This window comes from Schistocerca gregaria, chromosome 8 (genome assembly GCF_023897955.1).
Source record: "Schistocerca gregaria isolate iqSchGreg1 chromosome 8, iqSchGreg1.2, whole genome shotgun sequence".
In the NCBI taxonomy this organism is placed as follows: domain Eukaryota; kingdom Metazoa; phylum Arthropoda; class Insecta; order Orthoptera; family Acrididae; genus Schistocerca; species Schistocerca gregaria.
In genome coordinates, this window is record NC_064927.1 from 493,346,248 (window position 1) to 493,360,375 (window position 14,128).

The following is a 14,128-nucleotide window of genomic DNA, read 5'->3' on the forward strand; positions in this document are numbered from 1 at the left end:
AAAATACTGAAACACTGTTATAAATTTGTTAGTCCCATCTTATGCAACATATACAATACATCCCTACAAGAAGGGATTGTCCCAGACAGACTAAAATTGGCTGTAGTGATTCCTCTCTTTAAAAAAGGCGATAAAAGCATTGTTACAAACTATCGCCCAATATCCCTATCAACTACCTTCGCGAAAATTCTTGAAAAACTCATGCACAGGAGGATTGTAGACCATCTCAAATTCCACAGTATCTTAAGCAACAATCAGTTTGGTTTTCGTGCCGGTCTTTGCACTGAACAGGCAATATTCTCTTTCAGCAACCAAGTTTTGGAAGCCATTAACAAAAAAATGTCTCCAGTGGGTATTTTTGTGATCTTACGAAAGCCTCTGACTATGTAAACCACCAAATTCTTTTGAAAAAGGCCGAATTCTATGGTTTAGGTGGTACTGTTGGCTTGTGGCTACAATCATATCTACAGGATCGGAAGCAGACTGTAATGCTAAATGGCTCTTCTGGAGAACCTGTCTCGTCTGAATGGGGCACGATAATAAGTGGTGTGCCTTAAGGCTCCGCTTTGGGCCCACTGCTTTTCCTCCTCTTTATTAATGATCTTCCTCTTTGTCCTGAGACAAACACCAAATTTTTCCTGTTTGCCGATGATACCACAATTCCAATTGATGATTTGATAGATCACGATCTTGAACAAACTACAAATACTGTTTTTAATGACATCTTAAATTGGTTCTCCTCAAATGGTCTCTCAATCAATGCAGATAAAACACATTATATGAGGTTCCATACATCACAAAGTAATCTCGATGAAATTGACATAAAATGTAGAGATCAACCAATACAGAAAGTTGAAGATACAAAATTCGTGCATGCTTACATAGACAGCAAATTTAATTGGTCAGTTCACATTCTTCATCTATGCAAAAAACTTAGCTCGGCAACATTTGCATTATGCGTAATTTCTTCAGTTGACACCATTAAGGTTGCCTACTTTGGCTACTTCCACTCATTGACGTCATATGCTATCATATTCTGGGGGAACCAACCACTTGCAAAAAAAGTTTTCACCGTCCAAAAAAAAAGCAATCAGAATAATGTGTGGGGTCCATCAAAGACATTCTTGCAGGCACTTGTTTCGGAAGATAGGTATCCTAACAACTGCCTCACAGTATATTTTTTCCTTGCTGACATTTGTGTGCAAAAATTATTTTATCTGCCAAGACAACAGTAAATTCCATGGCTATAACACCAGAAACAATCTACATTTCGAAATGAAACATCTCACTCTAGTACAAAAAGGAGTTTACTACTCCAGCATTAAGCTGTTCAATGCTCTACCAATACATATCAAATGTGTTCATACAGAACTGCCAAAATTTAAACAAGTTCACAAAGGTTACCTGACAGAGAAATCTTTTTATACTGTGGATGAATATCTGGAAGATAATGTATATCATCACTAAACTTGTGTCTGGAAGTAGTTGAATTGATTTTATTGTGCATTTGAGCATTACCATACTTTTTGTAACAACAAATTGGCTGTACCTGTATTTACTCTTGTAGGCCTAATATCTTGATTTAACTTTGTGCTCTTATCTTTAACCTTTATTTGAAACTCCATTTTCTGTTAGATGGTTGTTTTGTTATCTAGCTGACATTGTATCTATTACTGTATTTATAGTATGTGTTATGTAAACTATGTACAATTTGGCATTGACTTGCCCTTGCTTTATTGTAAGTTTAAATTGAAACCTGTACAATTTGACACGTTCCATATCCTTGTGATTGACTCACTAACTGGATCTACGGAACATGAAATAAATAAATAAATAAGTGCAGATAAGCTGCTGCAACATATGAACACACCTTACAGAGTCAGTTTGAAAGCAGGCTTGAAAATCAGTTATAGTAAAACTATCATCATGTATAAGTACAACAATGAAAACAAACAATATAAGATAAAAATTACTTCGCAGTACCAGTTGATGAGTGGTCGTACTTTTGGTGGTTGAAAACATGGACTGTAGAGACAGGAAAGGTTATAAATAAAAGAGCAGATAAGGTAGGGACTTGTTTTTGTAAACTAAACAAGATTTTGAAAAGCAAATTTGCAAAAATGAAAATTCACAAATTGTGTGTATTATCAAATCTCATGTTAGAAGTGAAACATGATTCGTAATCTAAAAACAATTACAAAACTGAGAGTTGTTCAGCGAGTGACAGAGATATTCATATTGAGATCCCAAGAAAAAGAGGATCAAGAAACAAGGTGACATGGAAGATGTAATAATGAAAATGAAATGGACATGGGCAGGACATGCATGTAGGTAAGTGGATGGAAGATGGACCCAGGACCCAGTCCAAAGGATAAGAAAAGACAGACTCAATGATTTAATGGTATGTAATGTTAAAGCTAAGGAGTTAATGGCACAGTGTCAATATTTATCCGATTTGGTACCTTCCACTTATATTCACCCAAAAGTATTTTTCACTGGATAACTTTTCCACTACAGTGTACAGCTTACAGCAGCAGTAGATGTGTATTTTGCAGACATGGAAGTGTGCTGAAGTGATGGAACCTTCTCACTCGAAAAAGGATCACATTGAGAATAAGTTAAATTTTTAATCTAAGAAAGCACATTTTTCTGTAATGTATTATTACTCCTGACTACTGACCAAATTTGTAATTGTCAATAATGTACAACAAAACTGATAACTTCTTGTTGTTGTCAGACATACGTTACTGTGGTGTACCATCGCATTTAAAAGAAAACTGTATTGACAACACACTGCGTTAATATTTCAGTAGTCACAATTATAAAAAGGGAAATGAAAATGTGAATTCTGAGAACAAATATTAGACCTGATATTTGTTTTATCCGCTGAACTAATGTGTCCTTCTGTAGATGGGTATGAACACACTCAAAACCGCAAAATTTTGTACATGGCTGCACCTTCAAAGACCATGAAAGCGTTGGATCTGATAAGAGATAGGCCCCACGAAAGGAATAGAGAAATTATTTTAACAGTTTTCTTTTTAGAGACGTCATCTACTACGTTACGTTTATACTTGTTGTTAACTACTATTGTTTTAAGTAAATTGATTTCGCCGTCGAACTTTTCTTTAGAAGGTGGGATGGAAATGGCTTAGTGAACAGCAGAATGAAAGAAGGCTTTTTTATGTGATTGTGGATGAGTATAAGATGCAAGAACGATCTGGTCGGTATATGTTACTTCACGAAAAATATTGAAAGAAATTTTATTTGTTTCTATGGTAAGCGTCAAGTCAAGGAAGTTTAATTGATGAGCCTCATTTTCAAATTCGATAGTGAAAGAAATTTACTCTTGAAGATCATTGAATAGGTTAAAGATACGATCAACACCGTCAGCAGGTCCTTTGTAGATGATTAGAATATCGTTAACGTATCTGCAATAAGAAAGAATACCTAGTGACGCAGATGGAAAACAATTTAAAAAAATTTCTTCTAGGGAGTTGATGAAAATATCAGCGAGGATAATAGCTAACGGATTTCCCATAGCGAGACTGTCGGATTGCTGGTACAAATGTCCATTTGAAATAGTTGAACCTGACTATGACTGAGATGAGATTCATTAAGTATGTGATTTGTTCATGTGAAATATCGTTTTTGAACCGACGTAAATTTTTTTCTACAATTGTTAGTGTTTCCTGTACGGGGACTTAAGTGCAAAGGTTTTTGATATTGAAAGAAACTAACTTGGTGTCCGAACTGCATTCTAACTAAATCCTTTATTTTTTGGATGATGGTGTGACTATTTGGGATGGAAAAATTGTTCACAAAAACAAATGATTCTCTCTGAGTTTCATGTAGAAATTTGGCCAGATCATGGTATGCACTATTCATACTATTAGATATCGGGCGTATTGGATGATTAGGTTTGTGGATTTTAAATTGAGACCGAAGTTTTGGGAGCTGAGAGTTCATGTTAATGATCATTTTCTTCTGAAATGGTTTGAGTAGGAAATTTGCGCTGTTGATGGTTGTCCTGACCTCTTTTTGTAAAACTGGAGTCAGATTTCTTTAATGAAAATAATATTTCTGAACTGCACAAGGATCCAAGGTTTTGGAAATATATTGAGAGTTATAAGCAATAACTAAAGAGCACCCTTTGTCTGACTTAGTAATTAGGGCTGCACGTTCAGAGACTGAATAGTTACAATTGAAAGAAAACAGCCCTCGGTCACAATTTTTAATGAATTAACCAGGTTTCAGCACTGCTAGGAGTGTCTTCATCAGAATTTAAATCAAAGAATGGTCTCTGACATGGTCACAGAATTATGACTAAAAATGTATGATACAGAGTATAAGTACAGAATCATCGTGAAAGACTGGAAGTACTTACGTCATTTATAAAATAATAAATATGCCGAAAGGGCATTAGCCAAACAGATATTTAAGATAAAAAATTGTGATGGCGAGCCACTAAAAATGACTGTTAATCACCATTCATAATTCCTTAAAAGTTCATAAACGAGAGGCTTTGTTTCAATAAGTACATTGAACAGAATAAAAGTTTTGACAGTTAAATATGATCTACTCAAATGTTCTTATATGACCAAAATGACGTATATAGCAGTCTTTCCTGTTGAATCTATACAGATAAACTGCACGTGAGCTGTGTCTCATGTAAGTAATATACCATGTCCTGCCTGAGGTTTTTCGGTCAAGGATGTTCGCAAATAATGGGGAAAAGTTCTCTTTGGCACCATTCACTGTTGTCGCCAGTACCCTGGTGCACATTCGCCTGTTCAGGAGTTGAGCCATGCTTGCTACACTTTGTTCTGTAATATCTTGGGCTTCTGTGAAACCCCCTTCATTTAGCTAGTATGAGGCCATACATCATCTTTCCACAACATCTGCTGGGTAAGTCCTGAGGATTGGTTTGTATGATACCAAAACCCCTTTAAGTTTGATTGACAAGAATAGGAGGAAGAAGTACAGTAGAAGAAGAAAGGGTAGCTCTGAGGGATGAAGTAGTGAAGGCAGCAGAGGATCAAGTAGGTAAAAAGACGAGGGCTAAAATATTAAATTTAATTGATGAAAGGAGAAAATACAAAAATGCAGTAAATGAAGCAGACAAAAAGGAATACAAACGTCTCAAAAATGAGATCAACAGGAAGTGCAAAATGGCTAAGCAGGGATGACTAGAGGACTAATGTAAGGATGTAGAGGCTTATCTCACCAGGGGTAAGATAGATACTGCCTACAGGGAAATTAAAGAGACCTTTGGAGAAAAGAGAATCACTTGTATGAATATCAAGAGCTCAGGTGGAAACCCTGTTGTAAGCAAAGAAAGGAAAGCAGAAAGGTGGAAGGAGTATATAGAGGGTCTATACAAGGGGGATGTACTTGAGGACAATATTATGGAAATGGAAGAGGATGAAGATGAAATGGGGAGATATGATACTGCGTGTAGAGTTTGACAGAGCACTGAGTCGAAACAAGGCCCCGGGAGTAGACAACATTGCATTATAACTACTGACAGCCTTGGGAGACCCAGTCCTGACAAAACTCTACCATCTGGTGAGCAAGATGTATGAGACAGGCGAAATACCCTCAGACTTCAAGAAGAATATAGTAATTCCAATCCCAAAGAAAGCAGGTGTTGACAGATGTGAAAATTACCGAACTATCAGTTTAATAAGTCAAAGCTGCAAAATACTAACGCGAATTCTTTACAGACAAATGGAAAAACTAATAGAAGCCAACCTCGTGGAAGATCGGTTTGGATTCCGTAGAAATATTGGAACACGTGAGGCAATACTGACCCTACGACTTATCTTGGAAGCTGGATTAAGGAAGGGCAAACCTACTTTTCTAGCATTTGTAGACTTAGAGAAAGCTTTTGACAATGTTGACTGGAATACTCTCTTTCAAATTCTGAAGGTGGCAGGGGTAAAATCAGAGAGCGAAAGGCTATTTACAATTTGTATAGAAACCAAATGGCAGTTATAAGAGTTGAGGGCCATGAAAGGGAAGCAGTGGTTGGTAAGGGAATGACACAGGGTTGTAGCCTTTCCCCGATGTTATTCAATCCGTATAATGAGCAAGCAGTGAAGGAAACAAAAGAAAAATTTAGAGTAGGTATTAAAATCCATGGAGAAGAAATAAAAATGTTGAGGTTCGCCAATGGCATTGTAATTCTGTCAGAGACAGCAAAGGACCTGGAAGAGCAGTTGAACGGAATGGACAGTGTCTTGAAAGGAGGGTATAAGATGAACATCAACAAAAGCAAAATGAGGTTAATGGAATCTAGTCGAATTAAATCGGGTGATGCTAAAGGAATTGGATTAGGAAATGAGACACTTAAAGTAGCAAACGAGGTTTGCTATTTGGGGAGCAAAATAACTGATGATGGTCGAAGTAGAGGGGATATAAAATGTAGACTGGCAATGGCAAGAAAAGCGTTTCTGAAGAAGAGAAATTGTTAACATCGAGTACAGATTTAAGTGTCAAGAATTCGTTTCTGAAAGTATTTGTATGGAGTGTAGCCATGTATGGAAGCGAAACTTGGACGATAAATAGACAAGAAGAGAATAGAAGCCTTCGAAATGTGGTGCTACAGAAGAATGCTGAAGATTAGATGCGTCGATCACATAACTAATGAGGACGTATTGAATAGAATTGGGGGGAGGAGTTAATGGCACAACTTGACTAGAAGAAGGGGTCGGTTGGTAGGGCATATTCGAAGGCATCAAGATCACCAACTTAGTATTGGAGGGCAGCGTGGTGGGTAAAAACTGTAGAGGGAGACCAAGAGATGAATACACCAAGCAGATTCAGAAGGATGTAGGTTGCAGTAGGTACTGGGAGATGAAGAAGCTTGCACAGGATAGAATAGCATGGAGAGCTGCATCAAACCAGTCTCAGGACTGAAGACCACAACAGCAACAACAACAACAACTTGGGCCAAAAGCCAATGAACATGCCCTTCTGGATGTCAGATAAATTGCTCTGTTTCTGCATTACAATGACAACAACTGCAGTCTTTTCTGTGCCTCCCCCGTCAAGCTATACATACCATCCCCTGCAAGTGGTGCCACCCGCCACGCCATGGTTTTGCACGCTGACATAGAAAATAGGCAGTGGTCACATGAATGTGACCGGACCATGTAGAAGTAACAACAATGAAAGTAATACAGTGTACCTGTTACATGCTAACAGGACATTGTAAGATTCAATTACAGTGTGAGAAATTATGACCATAAAAATATAATGATCATTCTTTATTGAACAGCCCTCACATGGTAACCAGACAGATTGTCCTATAGCTTGTAGTATTTGTCTGACCTTCACCCCTGAATTTTTTGACTACTACAGTTTTCGCTAATTTCCAACTGGCAGGCACCCTGGCCATTTTTAATGACTCATTAAGCTGTCTGGTTAGGAATGAAATGATTTGCACTTTTATTTGTTTGTGTGCCTCAGCATAAATATTAATCGGTTCTGAAATCTTACAATTATTTTAAATTTATTTATGGCTATGGCTACTTCTTCCTCAGTTAACCATGTAGTTAATAATTAGTGCATTCACTTTGTAACACATATCTAAGCTTTGAACGCAGCTGATATGCATCTAGACTGGCATTTGGGACAAGTTGAAAAGTAGATTTTCTGTTGACTGTCTCCACCTGTGTATCAACAATCTGTCTTCAGCCTTTATTGTGGGCTGAACAATTCAAGCTTTGATCTTCTTTGTAAGATCAGTAATTTGTACAGTTTATCCCAAAATATCAATCTTTAACCAATTTTGTCAGTAAGCTTTCCCACTGTGCTTGTTTGGGCTTACCATGCAATTCTTAGTATTAACACTTCAAGTTTCTGTATTATACCTGTTAGGCTACATCGATGGACCTTTGACTGGTCTCTTCTGGCATCACCTTGTATGCAGTGTAATGTATGTCAACTCAGGTGGCCATGGAATATTCTTTAATGGTGAGATGGCAGTTTTGGGTAAGTGAATGTTGTATGTTTTGTATTATTTATTACAGATTAGATTAGATTAATACTTGTTCCATAGATCATGAATACGACACTTCGTAATGATGTGGAACGTGTCAGGTTAATGAAAGATGTCTGTACAAGATATTACATTACACAAAATATTGCACGACACTAATGCTTAAGTTAGTTTTTTTCCCTCCCTTAATTTATATCTAAAAATTCAGCCAATGAGTAGAAGGAGTTGTCATCTAGAAATTCTTTTAATTTATTTTTAAATGTTGGTTGACTATCTGTCAGGCTTTTGATGCTGTTTGGTAGGTGACCAAAGACTTTTGTGGCAGCATAATTTACCCCTTTCTGTGCCAAAGTCAGATTTAACCCTGCATAGTGAAGATCATCCTTTCTCCTGGTGTTATAGCTATGCACACTGCTATTACTTTTGAACTGGGCTGGATTATTTACAACAAATTTCATAAGTGAATATATATACTGTGAGGTTACTGTGAGGATCCCTAGATCCTTAAATAGATGTCTTCAAGATGACTGTGGGTGGGCTCCAGCAATTATTCTGATTACACGTTTTTGAGCAATGAATACTTTTCTACTCAAAGATGAATTACCCCAGAATATGATACCATACGAAAGCAGTGAATGAAAGTAGGCATAGTAAGCTAATTTACTGAGATTCTTATCACCAAAATTTGCAATAACCCTAATAGCATATGTAGCCGAACTCAGACGTTTCAGCAGACCATCAATGTGTTGCTTCCAGTTTAACCTCTCATCAATGGACACACCTAAAAATTTTGAAAATTCTACCTTAGCTACAGACTTCTGTTCAAAGTCTATATTTATTACTGGAGTTGTGCCATTTACTGTACGGAACTGTATATACTGTGTTTTATCAAAATTTAAAGAGAGTCCGTTTGCTGAGAACCACTTCATAATTTTGTGAGAAACATCATTTACAATTACATCACTTAGTTCTTGGTTTTTGGATGTTATTACTATACTTGTATCATCAGCAAAAAGAACTAACTTTGCATCCTCATCAATATGGAATGGTAAGTCATTAATGTATATCAACAACAGTAAAGGACCTAAGACCGAACCCTGTGGGACCCTGTACTTGATAGCCCCCCAGTTTGAGGAATCAACTGTTGTTTTAACATTACATGAACCACTTATTTCAACTTTCTGCATTCTTCCAGTTAAGTATGAATTAAACCATTTGTGCACTGCCCCCCTCAAACCATAATGATCTAGCTTATCTAAAAGAAAGGGCCTGTGCACTTAGATCTATACTAACACAGTGAACGGGTGATGTGGGCTACTATATAACGTAGCTTGTTCCAATTTGCTTCTTAAAGATTTTTCATTATTAACTGTTAATGTAACTGTATTGTGATCACTACTATGCAATCAAAAGCAGATGGTCTACGAGGATATTTTATTTATAACATATTTGTTACTGTCATTTGTACATTAGTAGGTGTTCCAGCTCTTCATGCTAGTCATGGATTGCCCTGGATAATTCATCAACAAGCGTATTTCTTGGACTGTGTCTAAAACCTTCTACTTCTCATTTTATCTACTGAAGTGACTGCACTGAATTTTAATTCTATTTGTTCTACTATGAACGATGTTTCTGCATTCAGACAGGGTCACTATCTCTTCTGATGTACTACAGTACATATGCTTCTCCTGGTTTCTTAAACCAGTCTTCTTCCCGCAGTGTAGCTAAGGAAGGAAGCAGTTTGGGATTATATCTCTCAGCATTGTACAGATTTCATCTGTAAGGTAAAACTGCTGCAGGTATACTGCCACCAGCTTGTGATTGTTGAGAATCTCTCCACTGTATATTGCCTACCTTTGTGTCACTTAACAGCCAGGGACTCCCCCCCCCCCCCCTCCTCCTCACGGCATCCTGACAGAGAATTAGTACCCTGCCACAGAAACTGCTACATGACACAGGTAACCATCCCACGGAGTCCTAGAGTCCCCGATGCGATGGGAACTTTCTCCTCAGCACTGATGGAGAGTGGACAACTCGGGTATCGAAAGTGCAGTCACTCAGAAGTCAAGGGAATACTTAGCAACACCCCCAACCCATCCCCAACCCCCCTACACAGGAGGTTGGGTGCCACATTGAAATATGGCCACTTGTCCGTTATCACAGACAACAGGTGAATAACACGTAATTGCATACCATTCGATTCATGCCACACTTAGTGACTTTCCCCATACAGCCCGTCCCATACGGCCTTTCCAAAGAAAGTTGAGAATAGAACCCAGTAATAGCAACCAAAACTGATTTGCCAGTAATGATGGTAAGATTTAACCTAAATGACGAAAGCTAATGACAAAAATTCAAGTCCTTGTGCAAGCTCAGTGTACATCAAAGAAGTCAACATTGTTAATGAGTCAGAGGAGAAGAATAAACAGAATCAGTGAGGGAGGGAGGGGATGAGTTGTGGCACAAGGTAAGAGGAGAAGCTCCAATAACTCTAGGTCCCTGGGCTCGCCATGGGCATGTTCACAAAAGCATACTCTGTCCCCATAAAGCAAAATCAAACAATTGGTAATGTCTTTTCTTTTTTGAACTTTTTGTCAGCTGAGGATTACCTACACTGGATTTTAGAATTAGGGATCAGTTGACCGCATCAAAATACACCACTTATTGTACGAAAGACGTCTCAATTGTCTATGAAAATCTGTGTTCTCAAAAAGATCCATATTCATCTACATCAAAAAAGCAACTGACTGTAGAAGAAATAAGAGAAAAACAGAGATGTAACAGATTACTGACCAGTGTACTGGAGACTAATTGCGCCAATGACAAAAAACCACTCACAGCAAGGAGGTTGTCACAGTCTGGTCTTTGTGAAATCCTTCTGAATGGGTTACAGTTGAGCCCTGTGAGGGTGACTTAACTCAAGGGCTTGTGACTTTCTCAGAACAGCAAGCATTTTCCACCCACTGTTACAAAGAAACTTCTTAAGACTGCTGGCAGGAAGCAGCACCTTACATATTATGCTATGAAATTGGTGATTGGTATCTATTAAATAATTCTAAAATATTAACTTTAAATAGTATTCATGTTATGTTGTTGTGGAGATAAGTGTAGAAGTTGCTGGGAATCAGATGGGAGAAATGTGTGAACAATTTCCGGTCCAGTGGCTGGATAGTGATGTGCTACAGAACATTTATCAGTGTCAGTTTTAATTGTGCCCAGAGTGGCTGCCCGCACCTGCCTCAGCACGGGCTGCCCGCGGCACCACTGGTGGTGGAGGCGCAGCTCGGCTTCGCGCAGACGTGCCGCATCCTCGCGCCTGCGCAGCTCGAGCGCCGCCATCGATGCCTCCTGCAGCTGAAGTGGCGGCCGCCCCCGGCCCCGCCCCCGCTCCCTGGCTGCCGCCGCACGCTCCGCATCCAGCTGCTGCTTCTCTGCCTCCAGCAGCTCGCGGAGGCGCTGCCTGCGCTGCTCCAGGCACGCACGCCGCTGCTTCTCCGCAGCCTCCTTCTGCAGCCGCTCCTGGCTGTGTGAGGAGACAACATAACTCCAAAGCATGTAGTATACAGTGGTTCAAATGGCTCTGAGCACTATGGGACTCAACTGCTGTGGTCATCAGTCCCCTAGAACTCAGAACTACTTAAACCGAACTAACCTAAGGACATCACACACATCCATGCCCGAGGCAGGATTCGAACCTGCGACCGTAGCAGTCGCACGGTTCCGGACTGCGCGCCTAGAACCGCGTGACCACCGCGGCCAGCAGTATACAGTGTCTCTAGATTATCTTAGTTTACTTTTACATGTCAGATTCGTGACAACTTGCTGTGACACGGAATGTCCACACGTAATACACATTTTCCCTGGGAAAATATGGCTTCGTGATAGACATTTACGTAACTGAATGCTTTTCTAAGTTTTATCTACGACAAAGTTCAATATATATAACCAAACTATCTACTCACTACTAACTCAGAAACACATCTATGGAGTTCAACACACACTACACTCTTTATTGACTGCTGCAATACTTTAAGATTTGATGGTGATATTATAAATCTGCCACACTGCAAAGGACTCGAGAGCTCAGTTCAAAGAAATTGACAATGTTCTCAAAATATTTATTCTTCTTTTTCCTCTTCCTTTTTGTCATCTTTCTTCTGACGGGTTTGAAGCTACCCGCCACGAATTCCATTCCTGTACCAACCTCTTCACCTCAGAGTAGCAACTGATAACCTACGTTCTCAATTATTTACCATATGTATTCCACCCTCTGTTTTCCTCTACTGTTCTCTCTAGTACCGTCGAAGTTATAACCTAATGTCTTAACAGATGTCTTATCATCCTGTCCCTTCTTCTTGTCAGTGTTTTCCATAGATTCCTTTCCTCACCAATTCTGCAGAGAACCTCCTCCTTCCCTACCTTATCAGCCCACCTAATCTTCGACATTGTTTATAAGATTATCAATAAGGGGTAACAGAGTGTATTAAAATTTAATCGGGTAATGCTGGGGTAATTTACATTAAGGAGACAAAAGTTGTTGGATACCTATTAATATGGTGTCAAACTTCCCTTTCCCAGTGTAATGCAAGAACTTAATAAGTGGTGTGGACTCAACAAGTCCCTGGAAGTCTCCTGCAGAAATAGTGAGCCATGCTGCCTCTAATAGCCATCGATAATCGCGTTAAGTGTTGACGTCCAGGATTTTGTACACGAAGTGAACTCTCGATTTAGTCTCATAAATTTTCAGTAGGACTCGTGTTAGGTGATGTCGTTGGCCAACCACTAGCTCGAAATGTCCAGAATGTTCTGTAAATAAATGTATCATGAACAATTATGGTCCAGTGGTATGGCACACCATTGTTCAGGAACATGATGGCTGCATACGGTCCCCAAGTAGCCGAACATAATCATTTCCAGTTCATGATTTGTTTTGTTTAGCCAGAGGATCCAGTCCATTCCATGCGAACATGGCCCACACCATTATGGAGCCACCAGCAGCTTACACAGTGCCTTGTTGACAACCTGGATCCATGGCTTTGTGTAGTCTGCACCACACTCGAACCCTACCAACATCTCTTACCAACTGAAATTGGGACTCATCTGACCAGACCACAGTTTCCCAGTTTTCTAGAGTCCAACCAATATGCTCACGAGCCCAGGGGAGGCTCTGGAGGTGGTGTTGCGCTGTTAGTAAAGGCACTCGTGTCGGTTGTCTGCTGCCGTATGCAATTACCAATTAAATCCAAATTTCGCTGCACTGCCTTAAGGAATACACTCGTTGTATGTCCCACATTGATTTCTGCTGTTATTTCGTGCAGTGTTGCTTGTCTGTCAGCACTGACAACTCTGTGCAAATGCCGCCGCTCTCAGTGATTGAGTGAAACTTGTCTACTGCATTGTCTGAAGTGAGAGGTAACGCCTGAAATTTGGTTTACTCGGTATACTCTTGACACTATGTATCTCTGAATACTGAATTGCCTATGATCTCCAAAGCGGAATGTCCCATGTGTCCAGCTCCAATTATCATTCTGCATTCAGAGTCTGTTAATTACTATTGTGTGGCCATAACCATGTCAGAAATCCTTCCACGGCAGAATATGACAGTGAATAGCTGTAGGAGGTAATGTACGAATTTTTGGGAACATCCACCGTTTCCAGGTTTGGTAACCGCTAGCTTCTGCCTATTCGCGCACGAAAAGAAATTTGTGGCTGACAAACTTCAAGAAGAATATAATAATTCCATTTCCAAAGAAGGCAAGTGTTGAGAGATGTGAAGATCACCGAACTATCAGTTTAATAAATCACGGCTGCAAAATACTAACGCGAATTCTTTACAGACGAATGGAAAAACTGGTAGAAGCCGACCTCAGGGAAGATCAGTTTGGATTCCGTAGAAATATCGGAACACGTGAGGCAACACTGACCCTACGACTTATCTTAGAAGCTAGTTTGAGGAAAGGCAAACCTACGTTTCTAACATTTGTAGACTTAGAGAAAGCTTTTGACAATGTTGACTGGAATACTCTCTTTCAAATTCTAAAGGTGGCAGGGGTAAAATACAAGGAGCGAAGAGATATTTACAATTTGTACAGGAACCAGATGGCAGCTATAAGAGTCGAAGGA

At 39.4% G+C, this 14,128-nt stretch overlaps 1 protein-coding gene across 5 annotated transcripts in view; it reads right to left on the reverse strand.

Moving 5' to 3' along the window:
* The window catches only part of LOC126284460 (trichoplein keratin filament-binding protein), a 713,651-nt gene that overhangs the window by 90,022 nt on the left and 609,501 nt on the right, over positions 1 to 14,128 (reverse strand). For all 5 annotated transcript variants that reach the window (XM_049983385.1, XM_049983387.1, XM_049983386.1 and 2 more), the window contains one exon: positions 11,240 to 11,528. In XM_049983385.1, coding sequence (XP_049839342.1) covers positions 11,240 to 11,528 — 289 coding nt within the window. The remainder of the gene's footprint in view (positions 1 to 11,239; positions 11,529 to 14,128) is intronic.